General features: G+C 38.4%; 1 protein-coding gene across 2 annotated transcripts in view; it reads left to right on the forward strand.

The window, feature by feature from the left end:
• A1CF (APOBEC1 complementation factor) overlaps positions 1 to 10,453 on the forward strand; it is an 80,375-nt gene extending 69,922 nt beyond the window's left edge. The window contains exons 8-12 of one of the 2 annotated variants that reach the window (XM_032607773.1): positions 304 to 577; positions 2,524 to 2,729; positions 6,221 to 6,357; positions 7,074 to 7,225; positions 10,256 to 10,453. In XM_032607773.1, coding sequence (XP_032463664.1) covers positions 304 to 577; positions 2,524 to 2,729; positions 6,221 to 6,357; positions 7,074 to 7,225; positions 10,256 to 10,407 — 921 coding nt within the window. In that variant the 3' untranslated portion in view covers positions 10,408 to 10,453. The remainder of the gene's footprint in view (positions 1 to 303; positions 578 to 2,523; positions 2,730 to 6,220; positions 6,358 to 7,073; positions 7,226 to 10,255) is intronic. The other variant, XM_032607774.1, reaches the window with a different exon arrangement.
• Positions 10,454 to 23,238: the final 12,785 nt, after the last annotated feature.

Consider the following 23,238-nt stretch of genomic DNA (forward strand, 5'->3'; position numbering starts at 1 on the left):
TATTGAAATCATTCCTTTGATATGCACCTCAGCGCTCTGGGGCCAGTATCCTGTGTGTTCACATCCTGAGTTTCCTCAGGATCACCGTCGGGGGAGTATGTAATGTGATGGCTCAATGGCTGCAACATCCTTTGTTTAGTGATATGAGAGGCAATATTTTCCATTCACACATATAAGTGAAACAGTCAGTAAACACAGCAGCAACTAGACTAACACTTAGAAGGAGACGTGTTACTAGGGCTCAGCCACACCTGGTTGTCTTCATATCTTTTCACACTGCTTTTTCCTTGCTGTCTAAAACAGGTGCTGGATGGGTCCCCCATCGAAGTGACCCTAGCCAAACCAGTGGACAAGGATAGTTATGTTAGGTACACCCGAGGAACAGGTGGAAGGGGCACCATGCTTCAGGGAGAGTACACCTACTCCTTGGGCCATGTTTATGATCCCACCACAGCCTACCTTGGAGCTCCTGTCTTCTATGCCCCCCAGGCCTACACAGCAATTCCCAGCCTTCATTTCCCAGCCACCAAAGGACATCTTGGCAACAGGGCCATTATCAGAGCCCCTTCTGTTAGAGGTAACATTAATCAGCTCTTGCCTTAGAAAAAAACTCTGTGATTTCAAATGCTTTGTATTGCAATAGCCTTAGACAAATTGGACAGGTCCACTGGGAGACAAGAACTGGAAAATTGTTTATTGAAAATCAAATATTATATCAATAGTTTTCCTTCCATATGAATCTTTTTTCACATTACAACTGGTTATTGAAAAAACTTGGTCGGAACATAGTATAAATGAGTCTGATGTACACATTTAATCTTTGCATGGGCCCGTAAAATGTGTACAAACTAAAACTCGGGTCTACAATTATTAGTTTCTTCCTTATCACTGTACTACCAAATTGAAGTCATATGTGACTCATTACAAAACTTCCAACTGAGAGCAGTATGGTTCAGTGGAAACCAGTTACCTCAAATATCAAGACACATGAGTATTGGATGGTGAGTCAGTGCCATCACATCCATATATAAATCACAATTCATCATAAATATATTTAACAGATATATGAGATGCTCTCATCTGATCTCCCCCAAGAAATATGTGCTATGCCTTCTAAAAAGCCACATTACTAAGGAAATCAACTTGTTTCTCCAGGATATCAGGAAACAAATAGTAAAGTCCAAATAGAAAAATAAAAAACAAAAAAAAAACGCGACCTCAATCTTACTGCCAAACAACACGTTTTCCTGCTGAATCCTGTGAGAATTCCAAATGTTCAAGAAGTTTTCTGAGCTCAGTTATTTCAAAAAATGTAAAAGATAAGGAAAGCATGTTTTATTTTCAAGAAACTGTTTTGTCTCTGCCTAATGGGATCCTTCAGAGTGGTTCTGCTAGGAACCAGTGCCTACAGAATCTCAGATCTGTCTGCCAAATATGACACCAGTCTGAGCAATTCAACAGCAAACTGTGTACTTAATTCTATTCTTGGGTTTGACTAGAAGCAAAGGGGCATGTCCAGATTACTGTGAAAACAATTATCTTACTGTGTTTTACTATTTTTCAGGAGAACTGAATTGACCATCCTAGGAACTCTAGTCTTCAACAGCCTTAAAATTTCCATACTCATAATACTCCACCCAAAATTGTAATGTGAAAGAAATCTTCAGGATTTCCTTCAAGATGATCTGTCTATAGGTTTGATAATTATGTCATTAAAACACTGTACATTTATCATCTAAAATCACATCATTAAACAATCCCTACATTAAGTATAAGTTGTCAACCAGTTGTAATGTAGGAAAAAAACAAACTTCACTCCAAGGGAAAAAATACCTGTCTTATAACAAGAAAGGAATCAATGAATGATATTCATGGATAAAGGGTAATCAATTTAATTTTTTATCTCTTTATGCCACCAATAGGAAATCAAAGTAGCAATGTGGCAAAACAAAAAATCAAAAGGAATCTATTAATGAAACTCAATGGAAATTTAAGCCTCACATTGATAGAATATAAGAGAGAAAATGGTGAGTTTTAAAACACATTTTCTAAATGTTGGTTTTCCAGCAGGCCATCACGAATGGAATATTAGGGAAACTAGAATTCATTTCTAATTTACTGATCAAAGCCAAAAAGGCAAGACTTATTTTAATACACGTGGTCGTATTATGCTGGGATGTTTTAATAAATACCTTCCCAACATTTATTAGTCTATAGAAAAACATCAACGAAAGGTTAACCAAAGAGAGAAATTGCAAAATTTCTCTGTACCAAAGTTTTAAAGTTGCATGTGTACTTATCCATAGCTTTGATAGTATTGCTTTCTTCTACAGTTAAAAAAAAAAAAAAAGACACCTGTGGTGAACCCTATCTTATGTTGAGTTTCATTACATTAGAATCCTGGAGTTTTATCTGTCTTCAGGGAAATAATCAATGTGACTTGGGCTAACTTTTCCATTACAGTAAGATTCAGGGTGATTTTCTGGTGGTTTGATTCGGTTTAATGCCTTCTTACATTCCTAGAAATTTACATGAATGTACCTGTAGGGGCTGCGGGAGTGAGAGGACTGGGCGGCCGTGGCTATTTGGCTTACACAGGCCTGGGTCGAGGATACCAGGTCAAAGGAGACAAGAGAGAAGACAAACTCTATGATCTTTTGCCTGGGATGGAGCTCACCCCAATGAATCCTGTCACTCTAAAACCCCAAGGAATTAAACTTGCTCCACAGGTAGGTAACGTTATTCCAGAGATAGCTTGGATAGTTTGTATAAGTTGGGCCAAAGACCATCATTCACCATTTGTCAAAGGATCTGACTTGATCCCTACTTCAGCTGCTGTTTTGTTTTGTTTTATTAAATAGATATAGCAGCCAATCAACTGTACTGTGAGAGAAAAGTGGGTGTTGAGTACAACTGTTTCATTTTAGACTCTTTTTTTTTTAAATTATGAAATTTGACATCTTAAGTAATCTTCCACCGAAATGCAAGGATTCTGAGCATGACCAAGAATTATCAACCAATACTTTAAATGAGAATAAAATGAAGCAAGACTGGTTGGCAAAAGAAGAGCGCTCATGACAGGGAATGAATAGATCATTTAGAACATCTTTTCTTGGAAGCTCTGTGTCTAAGAGAAAACACTGTGCTATCTCTGGTGTATCATTACTCATATTAACTATAAGATGCCATCAGCCATATCGAATCAAGTCATCTACAATGACTGTATTTGGGCAGTAACATTAAGGTAAATTTTTTGCTTTTACTTCACAATTCTAAGTTTCCATGTTTCTGCATGAGGCTATGATTTTATTATCGGAAAATTAAAAGTTATAAAAGTTGTTCCAGTACGGAAACTGAACAACAGGGTTAAAAATAAAACAAAACAGGATCTGTGTTAACCCTTACACTGTCCCCTCTGGACATGCAGTACGTGCTGGACTCTCTGCAGAGACACTTTGGCTGAATAATCAATATCCAGTTGTTCAGAGTGACAGTTTGCATATCCTAAAGGAAAATTCCCAATTCCCACCCCGAAGGTATAAGCCCCAAATTTATGGGAGTAGCCTTATGATTGCAATCAAGTAGAAAACTTGATTTTCTAAAATCTCATCTTGACTGGGTTTTTTTGTTTGTTTTTGGTGTATTAATGGCTTTCTTATACATACAAATTAGCTCATCTACGGTTTCTGCTACCCCTCCCCATACAATTTTTTTTAAAGGATGCCTATCAGAGTGGTAAACAGTAACATGTGTCTGTTCAAAAACCATATAGGGGGCACGCATTATGCACCGAGTATTGTGCTAGGTGCTGGGGATGGAAAAGTGAATATAACACAACCCTTGCCATCAAAAATCATACGGCAATCCAGTGAGAGGATCCTGACACATAATAATTACAATAAAATCTAGTAAGTGCCATGATGGAGCTTTGCTCAGAAAACACAAAAGCTAGTCAATCCAATCTATCTTGGGTTAAAACCTAAAATAAACAACCTAATTAAAGTACTAGGATACCCAGAAATATTTTTAGAAAATAAAAAATAATCATTGTCATAAATTCTGTGTAATAGTTCTAAGAACTGCCATAGCATGAGTAATGATCTCTGGTTTTATATTAAATCCAGGTTAGAAATTGGTCATGCTTTATCGTAATATATGGGGGCTTCACTGGTGGCACAGTGGTTAAGAATCCACCTGCCAATGCAGGGGACACGGGTTTGAGCCCTGGCCCAGGAAGAGCCCACATGCTGCAGAGCAACTAAGCCTGTGCGCCACAACTACTGAGCCTGCACTCTAGAGCCTGTGAGCCACAACTACTGAGCCTGCGTGCCACAACTACTGAAGCCCGCGTGCCTAGAGCCCGTGCTCCGCAACAAGAGAAGCCACCTCAATGAGAAGCCTGCACACCTCAAAGAGTAGCTCCCGCTCACCACAACTAGAGAAAGCCCGCGCACAGCAGCGAAGACCCAACGTGGGCAAAAATAAATAAAATAAATGTACCAAATATATATATACAGTAACATATGAGTAACTATCTCTATCAACTAATGAAAGTTTTTCTTAATTAATTTGTCTCTGAATTTCTGCAACTGCATCTTAGAAATTAAGATGCCAAATTAAGATGCCATGCCACCCCCAACCAGCATAGATGGAGCCTGGACAACTCCATGGTGGAGTTATGAACTTCCAACAAGAAGAGCAGGCTGCCCTGCAGAGTCAGAAGTTAGAGCTGGAATCCTTTACATGTGTTTGCACAATGGGCACAAACAAGCAGGCAGAATATCAGCCAGCTCAAGTAACTGACTATTGCCCAGGAACCTAAGAGAACAGTTTATAGATGACAAGAGATGCTACAAAACTAAGAGTATTAAGAAGCAACAGTTAATAGAGGAGATAGGAGCAATCTATAAATTCAATAAACTGGAAAATGTCATGCTATTACAGCTGGATAAGCATTAGAGCAAATGAGATAAGAAATTCCACAGACTCAACCTGGGAACTGTTTTGTCCCAAGAGTTATTTTTTAGGACTTACACCCTGCTTTGCACAGTTTACTGGATCTGCTGACCAATGGGAGCATCAAGGCTTGTGGGCCACCAGAAATGGTTTCGGCATGAAGAAAATATGTGCCTTCAGGCAAGGTTTGGTTTGGAGTAATGAAAGAAGAAAGAAGCATGAAGGAAGATTCCAAAAATCAGATCATCATAAAAATAGCCAGAAGTGGTGTTTTGCCAGACAAAGACATTGCAACTATCAACACCCCTCTATTTTTTTTTTTTTTTTTTTTGCGGTACGCGGGCCTCTCACTGTTGTGGCCCCTCCCGTTGGGGAGCACAGGCTCCGGACGCACAGGCTCAGCGGCCATGGCTCACAGGCCCAGCCGCTCCGTGGCATGTGGGATCTTCCCGGACCGGGGCACGAACCCATGTCTCCTGCATCGGCAGGCGGACTCTCAACCACTGCGCCACCAGGGAAGCCCCTCAACACCCCTCTATTAATGTTCATCAATAAATACTAACACATTAAACTTTTTAACTCTATTTTTATGAAAATGTAAAGTTAAAACCCTATGACAAATGACATGAAATAGGAATAAATCCTTAGGTTATTTTCTCTAAACCATTATAAACAGAAGGATTCAGGGTAATAATGAGTAAATCCAGCTACACAGTGCTAAAATATCAATTTTTTTTTTTTTTGCGGTATGCGGGCCCCCCACCGCCATGGCCCGGTGCGCAGGCTCCGGACGCGCAGGCCCAGCGGCCACGGCCCAGGGGCCCAGCCGCTCCGCAGCACGCGGCATCCCACCGGACCGGGGCACGAACCCACGTCCCCCGCATCGGCAGCCGGACTCCCAACCACTGCACCACCAGGGAAGCCCTGGAATATCAATTTTTTAAAAAACGGAATAAATATACCAAATTGTACATTAAACTACTGGTAAAAAGTTAGAGCTAATGGACTAAACTAAAAGTGTATTAGAATAAATGGTGTGAAAATGATTTTCCTGAATTAATAGACACAACATTTTAAATGGGAGTTCAAATTGAGTTCACTTAAATTTTATGAGTCATTAAACCAGGTGGCATTTTATCTCTTCTTATATTTGCTTAAACTCTGAAGATTCAAGTTTAAAAACCTGAAAGCTAGAGAAATAATGCAAATGTGATATTTGGAAGGGAAGTCACTTTTTTTGTTGTTTTTTTTTTTGCTCTTGTAGATATTAGAAGAAGTTTGTCAGAAAAATAACTGGGGACAACCTGTATATCAGCTGCACTCTGCCATTGGACAAGATCAAAGACAACTCTTCTTATACAAAATAACTATTCCTGCCCTGTCCAGCCAGAATCCTGTCATGTGTGTAACTTCTCCAAATTCCTAATCATTTCGATTTTAGAATGAGTCTTGTAAATTAAGTGTATTTTATCACTATCTAAATAAGATAAATATTCAAGTCTACAACCTACTCATTTTTCATTCAGTGCAAACGTTGAGATGTGTATTTGGGATATATGTGACAGCTATGAGACTAGCATCTCAAAGCCCCTAAATTTCATATAGACAATGAAGACTGTGTACTCTCACCAACCAATGGAAAACTGCAGATGTTAAGTGTAATAGAAGTGAAAACTATAGCCCATCCTTTTATCTGTGTAGTATTTGGGTTGAACCATACGAAACTGCCCTCTTATACCTAATAACACCATGCCCTGCATTTAAGTTTTGAAACAAAGCTATAACCTCTCTATTAGTGGTTATCACCTTCTCAATTTTACCTTGAGCCTGCATTTCTACATGTTTTAGGAACCATCCTGTTTCACACGTACGTTAGAAAGAACTTACAATGAGTTGCAAGCATGCTCCAGGAATGTCATCATCCACCGATGTTCTAGGTCCATTCACAAATGCTCCAACATGCATGTATATCTGGAAGCTTTAAAAGCAGAGAGTGATAAGTCCCCACGCAAAATTCCATTATCCGATCAAAAAAGTGAACAGCGCCTTCCTTAGGTTTTCACCTGTCTCAGCTACATAAGTTTAAAATGCATACCCTGACTGACTTTGCTTTCCAGCCACCCTTTCACACCCCCGAAGCTAAGTGCCTATGTGGATGAAGCAAAGACATATGCAGCCGAGTACACCCTGCAGACCCTGGGCATCCCCACCGATGGAGCCGATGCCCAGACCGCAGCTGCTGCTGCCGCTTCTGCTACCGCATTTCCAGGTATGGAAAAATAATGCCAGAAATGGCACCCTGCAGAGAGTGTTTGGGAGACCCTCTTTGGGACCATGGACTCACAGAGTTATCTGTGAACTTCAACTACAAAAAATCGGATTTACACCACCTGTGACCAAAAAGAATTTGCCCGATGAGCGAGCCATTAACAAGGCAAGAGAATTGAGCTGGGCAGCAGAGGAGGGTCTAGTCTCAGCTCAGCTATAAGCAGCTGTGTGACCTTAAATGAATCAATCTCTCTGCGTCTAGTTTGTTTGGGTTTTTACTTTTAGTAAGAGAGTTTAGAACTACTACGTTCTACTACTACTACATTCGTGGATGATGTTTATTTGAACTCTTACTATGTGCCAGGCACTGACTTATCTCAGCAATGCTCGTGACACCACAAGAGACAGGTTCTATCGTCATGTACATTGTACAGATGAAGAAACCAAGTACCACCAACAGAAAGATTAAGTCATTTGGCCAAGGCCAGCCAGCTTTTAAGCAATCCATGGACTCCCTCCCCAATTCTAATCTTCAGTTCTACTCAATTCTACTTGTATTGCTTTGCTTTCTGAAAGAAACGTGTAGATCGGATTTTTAAAAATTATTTTAAGACAAAAACTCTATGTGTGTGTGTGTGTGAGAGAGAGAGAGAGAGAGAGAGATGGAGAAAAAGAAAAAGAGAGAGACCATTTCAGTAAGTGGCTAATCAGGCTCATTTTATCTGTTCTATAATTTAGGTCTGGGGCATATGCTGATTACTTAAAGTCTATCTGTAGATCAACATGCCTTCGGGGTCACATTTAAAAGACTTTTCCCCATTTATTATGTACCTACAACAAATGCTAATAATTAAAAATGAATCCTCTAGAGATGAAAGAGGACCAGACAAGAAATTTCTTTTGGAAATTTTTCCCTCAGCAGTTAGTTTGAGCAACTCCACTCTTTCTTGGTAATAAAAGTTTAGGTCTTTCGAAGAAATCTGTCATTCTGAATTGTCATTGTGTTGGCATACCTCCTCCCATAAGCCCAAATCAGAGAGTTCTGACTAGACCTAGAAATAAGACATTCCTATCAATTGATTAATTCATATATTGGTCCTGTGTAGGTATGAGAACTGCTATATACGTCACATCCATAACACCTGAGCTGGCTCTCATTTCCTTTTATTTCTCAAAACTTGCAAATGCAAATGTGGCCTCCATCCTGGCAAGTGAAGCCGAAATTAATCATGCTTCCCACACAAATGTGACCTCAATTCCAGCTTTGTTCTTAGAACGTAGAGAAGATGTGTGATGCACCCCTTCGAGGTTATCAAGGCAACAGCAGCCACTGCTGAGGGCCAGGTCCTTCCTGGGCTGTGCTGCAGCCATCAGCGCCGCGCTTGCTTTCCATGAAACGGGGTGTTGACACATCCATATTCTGGGGACTTGTGCCAGGCTTCTCAGTTCTTGCAGAAAGTTAAGGCCCTGTCTTGCAGAAAGCTGTACCCCAAAGACACCAAATTAATGTACTATAAAAATAAATGAGCCACTGCCAGGAGAATTTTAAAGTTTGCTTTTACATTGGAAAGGATTTGCTCTTTGCCCAAAAATATTTTATCTTATCCTCACTTTTATTTGCTCCTACAAGAAATAAAAAATTATTTAGAGCATGAGAATTGCCTTGGGAATGCCTAAGAATTTGAGAAGATCTTTTATAACTTGCTATGGAGTCAAGCAAAGAATAATAGGCTCCAAGGGAAGAATCTATTTAAAACACAAATGCTCTTGTACTTTAGAAATTAGCCAAATTGAAAAAGAAAATTCAATTTTCTTTTCAAAATCCCTAAAGGTAAAACCTACGCTACACACGCACATACACGTATATTTTACTTACTTACTTTAGAAATACTGTTTCCAAAATTATGAAAGTAATTGTTAACATATTTCTCATATCCTTGGAAAATGTACCAAACTTCACTAGCACATTAGTCAGCATTACTGCCCAAAGTGCACGAGCCACGGAGTGGATTCAATTTTTTTACAAATAGTCCAGCCAGCTTCCCACCACCACTTCCTGAGAAGCCACCAGAAAGAAATCAATGTGCCTGGGTTTGGGCAGACTTCCACAACACATAAACCAAATGCACTTTCTTTCTTTCTTTTTTTTTTTAAATCAGGTCCCCATTTGCTGCTTAAGTATACTTTTTCCCTTTTTCTCATCCTCTTTCACAATTTGGGGATCATCTCAGAAATAACCAGATTTGGGTCTAAAACATTATCAGGGAAATACTGCTTTTAGATAATAGCTATTATGCTCTTTTCTTCAAAAGTATTAATCAGCTAGACATGATAGTAATACAAAAGCACATGAGTATTTCCTTATCACTCAAACCCCTTAGTTCTCTGACAGTAGGACGAGCACGAAGACCTCTGCATACATCAAACACAGCTCGATGATGGGGTGAGGTATTGTTTGTCCTATCCATTTAGACCAAAATGTGGACACCCTAGGTATTTGCTTTTATGGTGCTATATAGAAATATGCTAAAACTTTAACTATTTCTCCTCTTGGTCTACCCAGTCCCTACAAACCTCCCTGGGTAAAGGCAATGGTTTTTAATATTCTATTTAGGTGAGGGTGGGGATGCAGCAGAACCAGACCCACAGGGCCCACCCCGATCTCCTTGCCAACCCATCAACTGCCTCCCCTCCTTTACAAGTTCTGAGACCCTCTGAAAAAGTTCTGGACATCAAACTTTAATCAGCTCAGCATCCTGTCAAGTTTCTGTTTCTTGGGGTCTATCCCCCACGTTGCCAGTTTTCTAAGAGCGAAACGATTCCGATATAAATGGCCGACCCCACTTTGAGGAACACTCTTCCCTAATCAGTGAGTCCAGATATTACATCCCCTGAGGGCACCTTTTAAAATGTACACGTTAACTTTTGGCTTTAAGCAATACGTTAAATTTTCATCTTTCATAAAGACCATAAGCCAAAAGGAAGCAAATCCGAATCCCTTTCATGAAGTTTTCTCTGCCTTCTCCTCCAGGCTATGCTGTCCCTAACGCAACTGCATCTGTGTCTGCAGCCCAGCTCAAGCAAGCGGTGACCCTGGGACAAGACTTAGCAGCATACGCAACGTATGAGGTCTACCCCACTTTTGCAGTGACTGCCCAAGGGGATGGATATGGAACCTTCTGAAGACATCTTTCTTTTAAGAATAAAACACACAAAACTCAATCTAGAAGAAATACACCTCTAACTCGGTCCCCTAATGATCACAAGTAATACTTGTCCCAGAGTGATGCCTTTCCTGAGACTGTACAGCTTACATTGATACTAATTGTAGAATCATGATATGAGAACTTTATTTCTAATGAAATCTAACGTTAAGGAGCCATTTATCTAACAGGAAGCTAGAGAGCAATTGCCCCCACAAGTTGTTCTTCCAAGGTTCCTGAGTGTCTTGGGAGTATGTTTACAAACCCTGACAGAGTGGAGAGAGATCTTTTAGCCGGCAAGAGTTCAGGGGCTAAGCAGACCTGGACAACCAGTAACAACCAAGGGGGCCAAGTAATTCCAGAGTCTTAACCCCTGGCTTACAGCTGCTTTTGTAATACACAAAGTCACAAAAGGCTGAGGGACAGTAGGAGATGCTTTTCAAAGCACATTTCCCATTGCCCACTGCCTGAGGCATATTCACAGCCTGGACCTCGTGAGAGATTATCCAAGGTTTAATGGAGTCAGCATCATTTCAGTCTGAAAATTCCATCCAGTCAATTTGTCATAGGTCAGGATCTTCTCATCCCCTGCAGCCCCTGGGGACTAGGAAATTGATGTGATATGTTACAGCTATTGTTAAGACAAATCCAGGCCCACCGTTTATTAAACTCATTAGCCCACACCTCTTTTTCCCTAGAACTCCTACGCTTCCTAAGGATGCCCACACCATAATAGTCATGCCAACTTGCAATGACTTTTTCTCATTTTAAACATTTTGACTTGTCCATATTGATTTATTTTCATCTCAATCTCATTTTGCTCATCTCCAATATCATAAAAAAAATAAATCAAATCTACAGCACATCATTTATGATACTTTTTGCTATTCAGCAAATTGGCTGAAAAGTCATTTCAAAGGGAGGAGTGAAGATTTACTCTCGTTTCTATGATGTTTTTGTAGCACCCAGCCCACCATCCAGCATTCAGAGACAGTTATTAACCTGGGTTCAGCCTTGGACTATCTAACCCACTTATACTAAATCTGATGAGAAATCCACCGCCTTCTCTTCCTTTTACTTTCAATAAGTATCAGACAGCTTTACCATATCTGAGTCCTTTGGTTTTGAAGTTATCACAGGAGAACTTTATGTCCATCACTGATTATTATCAGAAGCCAATTTTTCAGATATTCAGCAAGGGTGTTATTTATCAAAATCTCCTAGAGTTTTGGGTCTCTTCCCCAGAACATGTGAGGTGAGTGTGCTACAAAAACTGGGAAGAAGGCACTGCTTTCTCTCCATACTTATAAATGATGGCTTTTTGTTCAAAACAGAAATAATCAAAGTCCAAACACAAAATACCTATTACTACCACTCCAGTCTCATTAGTGGTTTAAGACATACAGTACTAGATTTCCATTTCCCTTGGCTTTTGTAAAATTCTGCAAGACTAAAAGGGAAGACATAAACACCAAAGCATAGAAAAATCTGTCAACTCTTGAATGGAATTTTGTTACCCCAAATCAGGCCAGATTCCAATGAAAATCAGGTAAATTCCAACAACAATTAAGAGTCCTTGTAACCTTTCTGTTCTATTAACTCCAATCTGATATCAAAGGCCTCAAGGCTACATCTGAAACTCTGAAAGGCCTCATGCTTTCAGCTTTGTTTTGCTTTTCATATTTCCGAGGACGGTGTTTCCCAGACTTGACTGCATATTAGAAATACCTGGAGAGCTTTTCAAACTGCCAATGCCAAGGTCACACCTCATACCAGCTACATCAGAATGTCTTGGGATCTGAGCCGGACATCAGTTTGTTTGATTGTTTTTAAAGATCTTAGCTGATTCAAGTGTACAACTAAGTTTGGGAACTGCTGTATTCTTTGTATTTCCACTCTATTTTAATACTTTTTATTTTTAACATCTTTATTGGAGTATAATTGCTTTACAATGGTGTGTTAGTTTCTGCTTTATAACAAAGTGAATCAGTTATACATATACATATATCCCCATATCTCTTCCCTCTTGCGTCTCCCTCCCTCCCACCCCTCTAGGTGGTCACAAAGCACAGAGCTGATCTCCCTGTGCTATGCGGCTGCTTCCCACTAGCTATCTATTTTACATTTGGTAGTGTATATATGGCCATGACACTCTCTCCTACTAGAGAATGAACTTGAGGATATGGGGAGGGGGAAGGGTAAGCTGGTATTTTAATACTTTTTTATTTCACTTTTATTAAATAGAAAAATGCAAGAAAAATTGTCTAAGTTAAAATAGATAGCCAGATATTTTTACATATGTTCATCTCATGAAAAGTATGAATGTGAATATAATTCATATTGGCTTCAAACTAACTCTTGGGCCAAACTAATTCTAAGTATGAGAAAGTGAAACATTCCTCCTTAAGCAATTCTTAGGTCCAAATTTACACTCCTCCACAGACCTGCTCTCATACTCAAGGAGAGTAATTACAGTGGGGGCAGGCAAATTGCTAATCAGTCCAAAGAAGCATTCCAAATTCCAAGAACAAATGTTTTAATGTTCTTTAAAATCTTTGAAAATAAACATAAAAAGGCACTCTGCATATCTAGTATATGCAAAAAAGAAGGTATGATAGAGAGTTTTAAATTTAATCAAAATGAACAATTAGTTAATACAGGAATCATTTTATGAGAAAAAATCATTATTCCAGATTAAATCATAATCACTTTTTAAAAAGATTAAGAGCAGAGACATAAATATACAATAATAGCAAAGTATCAAGAAAATTACCACTGGAATATCGTCTCATTACTTGCTCAAGGAAAATAGTCACAAGTATTCATAGCATTTACTTCCTGAGAACTAGTTTTATTCAAGTGAGTAGATGTGGTTTTATTTTTTGCTGAAATCTTACTTTATTCTAGTAAAATCTAGAGAATTCCATTTAGAACATAAATCATAGAAAGTATCAATGTGTTCGCCATGCCATATGTTTGCATTGCCTTTGCCCAAATTAAGTAATGTAGAGCAACTCCAGTTATGATGAGTTTGAAACTTTAAAAATTGGGATTTTAAAAAAATCAAGTGTAGAACCAAAGGTTTATTTTGCATTATGTTTATAGTTTTGAACTTCAGAAATTAGCACTTTTTTTTTTTTTTTTTTGTGATATGCGGGCCTCTCACCATTGTGGCCTCTCCCGTTGCGGAGCACAGGCTCTGGACGCGCAAGCCCAGTGGCCATGGCCCACGGGCCCAGCCGCTCCGCGGCACGCGGGATCCTCCCGGACCGGGGCACGAACCCGCGTCCCCTGCATCGGCAGGCGGACCCCCAACAACTGCGCCACCAGGGAAGCCCAATTAGCACTTATTTAATACTTATCATACCTTGTGTATCAATATCTCTTTTTCTATTTCTTACTTTAATGCTTAATAGAAGAAAATCTTCATAGAAACAAAATTAAAATGAGTCAACCCACTAAGTGACAACAACAAAATACCCAAACCAATAATTTAGAAACATCTAGTAAATTAGGATTGGGTTTCTAAATTTGGGTAATTAATAGCTTAATGAGAATTAAAATCAGCCCTATGTTACTTAGGAGGAAATGAAACAGCAGTGATTAGTTATCAATTTCTTATCTATAAAAATGCTTCCTCTTCTTAAATTGCTATACTCCTCTCCCACCCCATTAATTTAGCTAGAACTGCCTTTAACTGCCACAAAACATAATTTTCCTAGATGACTATCCACACCCATCCATCCCCGCCCAAACCTGGTATCATGCCAAACCACACGATATTCGGGTGACAGCACCCAAAATGCTGCTAGAAAGCTACCTCGTGTTAAGAAAACACCGACTTCAAAAAATATCTAACAAATGGGAATGTATTTCAAAAAATATCTAACAAATGAGAACGTATTTCCAAACCACAGGTGTTTAACTTTCTAATGATGGATGGAAATTAAATTATAGCTATGTATTGCTAGTAGCTATGCAGGAAGTTTTAGTCTTACATAAAATTTTTTTAAAAAGCATTCTTCCAATCACACAGATTAGCTTTTCAGAAATATTGCTTCAATATAATTTTTAATTTATGTTAATTTTCGCTATATTTTTAAATGACTATTTTATCGTTCTTTCTTGGGCAGCTGGGTCACGATTTGAATTCATGGGGATAGGGAAACTTTCCAGGGTGCCTTGGCAGAATAAGGGTCAAAGTTAGGATTTTCAGTAAACTGTCTTGTATTCAAAGCTACAAAGTTTGATAAAGTTTATTACTGCTGTGCAACTCCAGCCCTGTCCCAGATTTCCTGAAAGTAACTTACAACTAAAAGGGAACAATGTGCCCAGTATCCACACAAGGCCATGATCATGTATTCCCCCCTTGCACTCATACAGAAGTTTCCAGGGGGTGAAAGCATAGCTACAACTTAACCTAGAGAATTAGGTTAAGAATTAGGTTTTTATGTTTTGTAGATATATTTTTATATATTGTAGAGACATCTGCTAAAGACAAAACTAAGTTTCAAATATGACAACATAAGTGAACTTTATGATAAACACTTTTAAGAGAAAATAGTAATAGCATAATTTAGGAATTTTAAAATACTTATTGAAAGAGAAACTAGGCAACAGACATTCCTACCTGACAGGCAACGGTTATCTACTGGGTTTTGTCAAATTGATTGTCAAATCTGATGTTGAAATTTCACTTCATTTTAGTGACATCTTGAAAATGCTCTCAGTTTAATGAGAACATATTCATAGAAAGTGTAAAGTATCCACAAACTGTATGTTTGTGTTTGCCAACATTAGAACAAAGCAAAGCAAGTCCTGCTATAATTAGTGAAACTATTAGGAAAATAAGATTTTTTTTCTGACCTCCATACCTATCTCTTTACTTATGGAGTAAAACATTAAAAAGTTTTTTTTACTCAATAAAAAATGGGTACAGAATATTCTATTGCCCCCAAAATGTCCAACATTTTAAAAGCCAGCTTTTTCTTACAATGTTGATACAGAGTATAGAATGAACAAATTTAATAGGGACAGCAATGTATACCTTGAACACACAGACTCATTCATGGGAAACGGCAGACTTTATGCATCCCCAGTTACCCTCAGTTTTGCAGGAAAGATAAAAGAACTCCTTATAGTTTAGCTAATAGTGAAGAGAAGTTCATAACCAATCTAGAAGTAAAAAGTAATTAGGAAACCAGAGCCTCCATTCATTCAAAAGTGCCTGGAATAAAATATAGAACTCTTCTGCATCACCTCTCCCTTGTGGACTTTTCTCTTATTTTGAGAGGGAAATCAAGAAAAAGAATATACCCCATTCTCTCTTCACATATGGTACTTTGTCTAAGGAGAGGAGAGATACCTAGAAACAGGTCTTTAAAGAAAGTTAGCTGCCAGCAGGAATTTCTTGAAGACAGAAGAGCATCCATCCCACTCATGGTTTAACACCATCTCTCTGGAGTGACAATACATCCTGGTTTGCCAGGACAGTGCAGGCTTATGTCTGTTGTCCCACTATAAATATTAACAATCAACAATTAAAATGAACAACTGTCCCCCTTACTCTCAAATTTGTCTCAGTTTAGACAACAGATTATACAGTGACCCCATTTTTATGGCTCTTTTTGTTTTTTTTATTGTTGTAGAATTGGCTTTATCCTCTCTAGAGCAGATACAGCTTAAACTAAAAGGCCCTGCCACTTCTTTCTGACTGGGGTAGGATCATGGCTAACACAGAGGAAGGCAACATCTTCTCCTCCACTCTTCAATCCACTCCCCATCTAGCTGACCCTCTACTGCCCCTTGCTGGTCCTAGTTTTCTTCCCACTGCCCCTGGGCTCTGGGTCCTGAGTTCTGCCTTTTGTTGACAGAGCTAGCAGGCACTTGGCCACATGGTGCAGAAGAAAAGATGAAAGATAGCTCTTGGGGGCATGTGCTTAGCCTGTCAAGGTCAAGAGGGCATTAGTAGGGTCTTAGAGCATTTGCTGGGTTCTTTCTTCCTGGAACCAAGCTACCTACACCTCAAACCAGAAAGGACTTCCTATGTAAATCTTCATATTAAGAGGCATGATGTCTTTTTCCCTCCTTCTGTGTTTTCCAGATTTGCTCAAACACTGACTCCCTTCTATTTACCTTCACCATTATGTTTGCTCATCAACTATCCTTCACCCCAAATCATCATATAATCCCATATAAAGAATTTATTATGTTTAATGGAAAATAATGTTAACAGATAGTTTCCTTTTTAACAGGAATTCCTTTTCACTCTTCCTTTATTCTCTTTACTAATATTGAGAATTAAACAAATTTTACAGTCTTTATTGCTATTAACCCACAAAACTATTCTTCATAGAATGTATGATCAGTCTGTGTTTACTATGCACCTACTCTTATGCCAGAAACTGTGAACACAAATCTATTTTTTAAAATTTCTTCCCTCAGTGGGGTACACAGTCTAGTGATCCATTCTGCAGTTTTTAAAACTGAATATAATTGCACGTATTTAAGTGTGTCATCTGGTAAGTTTTGTCACTTAGTCAGAATCCCCAAAATAAATCGACTCTGTTCTAAACCTTGTTTCCACTATCACTGCCAAACACTAGGTTCGTGTAGTAAGCCTTTTTAAAGACGAATTTAACTCTTGATCTATCATTATTGCTACTTAAGTAAAATGAGTTTTCAAATATTTTCCCCAGAAGAAATATAAAAGACTATGCAAAAATGTAAAAAGAAGAAAAAAGTTTAGTTAGAGACCCAGAAGGAGCTTTAAAACATGGAGTTGACAAATTCACATACTGATTTATGATGTTAATGAGCAGGGACGCGTGCTTTTTATTTACTTGAAAACAGTTTGGTTATTAACAACTTCTATTTTCTAAATATACCTGTGTTTATAAAATTAAAAACTGCGTAGAAAGCCTTATCTATACCTATATTTTTTGCAGTAAATGATTTACAATGAAGTATACCTATTTTCAAATGTAAATTTATTTTGAAACTTGGCATTTTCTACAATAATTTATAAGGGATTTTTGGGCTCACAGGCTGCAGAAAAGTCTATTAAATCAATCTGTCATTATCACTGGTTCAAATATGTGATGTAATTATTGGCATTTTTATCCCTATTTCTTCATGAGTTCTTTTTTCTACTTTTCTGACTGCAATATAGCCAGATATTATTATCTCTTCTCTTAATGAAAAGCATGCTGTCAGCAAAATGTATCTCTAGTTTCTAGATGTTAAACAATCTCTTCTTTTCCTTTTTGTTATTATTGACATTATTTATGTGAAGTTAGTTAGCTGAGGTACCAAGAAACAAAAACAGTATTAAAGAGTATGCATAAAGCACTTATTTTTGTACTTTGAGTACAATGTTTTATAAAACTCTGTGATCTATCTATATATACCGAGTAAAATTACAACATTCATTCATTGGGAAGATAATCATTGGTTTGGAAGATAATGGGCACTGTAGAATCATAAATCACATGAAATGAGAAAGAATGCAATATTGTGATGACTAATGTAATTCCAGGATGGTAAAATGATTTTAACTGAATTTTCAAGCACCATTATAAAGTTTTTAAAAGTATCAACATGTGTTGCTGATTCATTTTTTCTTTCCTGAAAACTGAAGTTTTGCTCTTTTTGAGTAAATACCTAAATATTAATGATCCATAATTGCAGTGTCCCTTTGGTGACTCCTTTACATTCACATCTTTTATAAAATTTCCCTCCGGTGCATCTTCTGAGAATAAATGTAACTTTTAACGATTGAGTGCATTATTTTCCAATCAATAAAGAAAACAAGAGGAATACTAAGAAACAAAAAAATAATGAGAAAACGTGACTCCAGAAAGGTAAGTGGGCTGTGAAGTCAACATTTGCCCTGGGGGTATCTGCTGATCCCTTAATGGACGGGAGCAGAGGTCAGTAAACCATCCCTGGAGGACCAAATCTAGCTGCCCGTGTTTTGTTGGCCCTTGAGCTAAGGATGGTTGTAGTATTTTTATAGGACTGAGCTAAGATGTTTTTTACATTTTATAAAGTTGTTTTGAAAAAAAGGAAGAATTTGTGACAATGCCCATAGATGGCATATAAAGACTAAAGACTTTGCCATCTGGCCCTTTACAAAAAGTTTGCCAACCCTGCACTAAGCCAATACCACATATTTTGATGGTATTAACAGAATACCTTCTGTTACAGGTAGCATCCCACTTCTAGGTACCAAATTCTGAATTAGCTAGGATTAGGTTTGGCTGCCAGTGACAGTCCAAAATGGCAGTGGCTTAAATAATACAGCAATTTATTTCTCCTCACCCAAAGTCCCAAAATGCAGTACAATGCTGGTATTGTGTTTCACAATATCATGAACAGAGAGTCTCTTCTGCTGCTTTACCTGCATGGTCTCAATCTCATGATCTAAAACGATGGCACCTACATTCTACGTAGGAGGATAGAGGCGGGACAAAGAAGAAGAGGAAAAGACACCTACTAGCTTTCCCTAAAGGGAATTTACTGGAAGCTACCACACAACGCTATGGCTTCCAGCCCATTGGCCAGAACTTAGGCCTAGCTGCAAAAGAAGAATGGGAAGTGTAGTCTTCATCTGGGCAACCATCAAAAATTATTTTACTGTAACAGAATGGAAGAATGAATATTGAGGGAAAGCTAGCAGAGTCTGCCACAAATACCTACATCACAGGAAATATGTGAGAGTTAAATAAGTAAGGCACTTGAGATCATTCAGCATGGGGCGTGGCACAGGCTAGATGCCTAGGACACTTGCCTCCCTCCCCTTCACCAAATAAAAGAAACTGTCAATTTACCTCAGAATTTCTTAAAGCGTTGTCACCCATTGAAAGTATAGTTGTGGTAGGGATGGTTCCACTGAAACCTCCTGGTATTCCCACCATTCAATAATCCCTTCTCCTTGAGTTCGGTGTGGACCGAGTGGCTCACTTCTAATGGACGGAATATGGGATATCACTTCTGAGATAAGGTTGTAAAAGGTTAGGATTTCCAACTTGCTGGGATCTTGCTAGCTCATCTTGTTTGCTCACTCTCATGAAGCCAGCTGCCATGTTGTGAGCTGTGCTATGGAGAGGGCCATATGGTAAGGAACAGCCTGTGAGTAACTGAGTCAGGCCAAGAGCCACATGACTGGGCTCAGAAGCAGATTCCTCCTCAATAGAACTGCAGTCCAGGCTAACAGAGTTAACGGCAGATTAGGAGAGATTCCGAAGCAGAGAACCCATCTAAACTGCATCTTGATTCCTGTGCCACAGGAGGTACAATGTGTTAAGTTGCTAAGTTCTAGGATAATTTGTTGTGAAACAGTAGATAATTAATGAAACAGTGAAAAGTTATAAAGTTATAGTGAATGCAAATGTGCTTATTTGAGAGTCGTTGAAGCTGTTATGCAAAATCAGAGAAATAAACTCAATTTTTAAATTTATGAATAACTTTGCTGTTGTCCGTATGCAGGAGCATATGCCCAATACTAGGGAGGATTAAAGCTAAGGAGGCTGGAGATACCTGATTGGAAGTGCTCAAAAATGTTGGCTGAGTAGAAAGAAGAAAGGAAGGGAGGGATGGATGAAGGGAGAGAGTGAAGGATGGAGGAAAGAAGAAAGGAAGAAGGGAAGGGAGGGGTAGAGAAAGAGAGGAAGGGAAAGAGAAAGAAAAGGAAGACATTAACTTAATTCTACTCTCACTTTATCCCCCTTTCTCAGAAGATCCATCTGTCTATCATTGCTTCAGTAAAGATATCTGGCCAAACATCAACCAGAGATTCCATGCAAGGCTTTCCGACTGTGGTTTTCCGAAAGATTTATCAATTCAAAGAATTTACAGGAAGTGAAAGAGTAGGAGATAGTGATTCACAGTATAGAGAGAGTATCATAGAGAAGGAAGAGGAATGACGTGTGCCCTCATCTCCAAAACAGAATGGGGGTGGGGAGAGAGAGAATAGTGAGACCTGAAAAGACAAGAATATAGGGAATTTGGATTCTGCATCCAAGCAGCACCCACCAGAAGGTAATAAGATCTTAGAAAAGAATGGCTGCAGAACAAGTTCAGGCAGGCTTGAATACACACCAATGCCCCAAACAAAGCAGGGACTTCTCAAAGGAAATCAGAGGGGCTAAAGCAACAGACACATTGGCCTTCTCAGAAGTTATCTCTGTGCTCCAGTAATGAGGACCAGATCCTCCATTCCTACTACCACGAAGGACACCAAAGATTGTAACACAATCTCAGGAATGGGAGGATGAGCCTTGGCAAGTTTTTGTTTTAACCCACCCCACAAAATGGGAGTCAGTCAAAATTCAAGTTGAGTTATAGAAAAATAAAGTGATTTTTTTTTTCTTTAGTGCTTGTGTCTGTGGACTGAGACCTGCTACTCCATCATTCGAGGTCAACCTCAGCATCATTCCAATTGTTCTTTTTAACCCCATGCTGCCTTGCAGAGTGGCTAAAAGCACAAGATTTGTAGCCAGTCAGAACGAAGTCTGCCCTGCCACTACTTATGGTTGGGAATGAGAAAATAACTTAACCTACCTGATTCTGTTTCCTCATTCATTAGGGAGAAATTGTAACATCTCCCTTATAGGGTTGCTATGAGAATTGAGATCATGTACATATGAGTACTCATCATAATGCCTGACATGGTAAGAATCAAAAAAGCTACCAAAGCTTAATCAAGAAGAAACAGATAACTGGAATAGTCCAATAGCTTTAAAAAATTGAACTTGGGCCTCCCTGGTGGCGCAGTGGTTGAGAGTCCGCCTGCCGATGCAGGGGACACGGGTTCGTGCCCCGGTCCGGGAAGATCCCGCATGCCGCGGAGCGGCTGGGCCCGTGAGCCATGGCCGCTGGGCCTGCGCGTCCGGAGCCTGTGCTCCACAACGGGAGGGGCCACAAGAGTGAGAGGCCCACGTACTGAACAAAAAAAAAAAAAAAAAAAAAAATTGAACTTGGAGATAAAAACTTGCACACAAAGAAAACTGCATGTCCAGATGGCTTCACTGTAGAATTCTACCAGACATAAAGGAAGAAATAATAATAGTTCTATTTACAATATTTTAATTTACAATAATTTATACAAATTATTCCAGAAAATTGAAAAGGAAGGGATATTTCCATGCTTATTCTATGAGGCCAGCTTTACCCCAATAAATAAGGCAAAGAAAGTTTAAAAGAAAACCTTATAATCATAACAATTCCCAGCCCACTAAGAATTAAAGGGAACTTCCTTAAATTGATGAAGAGCATCTACAAAAAAAATCTGTATCTAAAATTATAGTAATGGTGAAAAACTCTAGGCTTTCTCCCTGAGATAACATACAAGACCTGGGTGTCCAATTCTACCACTTCTATTCAGCACTGTGCTGGAGGTTCTTGCCAGTACAATAAGAAAAGAAATTTTGAAAATCTAGATTGAAAAGAAAGAAGTAACACTGTCTTTATTCAGAGACCACATGATAGCCTATATAGAAAATGTGAAGGACTCTACAAAAAAGCTACTAGAACTAATAATTGAGTTTAGCAAGCTTGCAGGATATAAGATCAATATACAAAAATCAATTATATTCCTATGCACTAGCAACAAACAATCCAAAGTTGAAATTTAAAAAGCAATACATGGACATATACACACTAACAAACGTAGTAAGGTAGATAGCTAGGGGGAAGCAGCCGCAAGGCACAGGGATATTAGCTCGGTGCTTTGTGACAGCCTGGAGGGGTGGGATAGGGAGAGTGGGAGGGAGGGAGACGCAAGAGGGAAGACATATGGGAACATAGGTATATGTATAACTGATTCACTTTGTTATAAAGCAGAAACTAACGCACCATTGTAAAGCAATTATACCCCAATAAAGATGTTTTAAAAAAATAAATAAATAAAATGCACTTCTCTTCCCCCCCAAAAAAAAGCAATACAATTTGCAACACCATCAAAAAAATGTGAAATGCATAGATTTAAATTTGACAAAAGATGTGATGCCTATACAATGAAAACTACAAAACACTTCTGAGAGTAGAGAAAGTAATTAAAGATAAATTAAAGAAAGTCTAAATAAACAGATAGATATACCATGTTCATGGGTCAGAAGATTCAATACTGTTAAAAATGTCAATTCTCCCCAAACTGATCTATAGTTTCAATGCAATCCCAATCAAAATCTCAAACTCAGCAGACTAGCAGATTTATTTAGACGCTGACAAGATGATTCAAAAATTTATATAGAAATGCATATAGAATATGGTGACACAACTTTGAAAAGAACAAAGTTTGAGGTTTTATACTACCTGAGTTCTAGATTTATTATAAAGCTAATGTATCCCAGACACTGTGGAAGTGGTGTCAGAATAGAGAAATAGATCAATGGAGCAAAACAGAGTCCCAAAATAGAGTCATATATACATATGTGTGTGTGTGTGTGTGTGTGTGTGTGTGTGTGTGTATACACACATACATATAACTGATTTTTGACAGCAGTTCAAAGTCAGTGAAAAAGGACAATCTTTTCAACAAATGGTGATGGAACAACTGGATATTTATATGTAAAACAATAAATTTTGATCCATACCTCACACTCTACCTAACAACTAACTCAATATTGATCATAGAATAAAATGTAAAGCCTAAAACAATAAAACTTCTAGAAGAAAAAAATAAGAGAAAAATCTTGTGACCCTAAGATAGGCAAAGGTTATTTAGATATAATACCAAAAGCATAGTTTTATATGAGAACAAACTGATAAATTGAACTTCATCAAAATGTAAAACTTCTGGCATTCAATA

The sequence above is a fragment of the Phocoena sinus genome, chromosome 16 (genome assembly GCF_008692025.1).
Source record: "Phocoena sinus isolate mPhoSin1 chromosome 16, mPhoSin1.pri, whole genome shotgun sequence".
NCBI lineage: Eukaryota > Metazoa > Chordata > Mammalia > Artiodactyla > Phocoenidae > Phocoena > Phocoena sinus.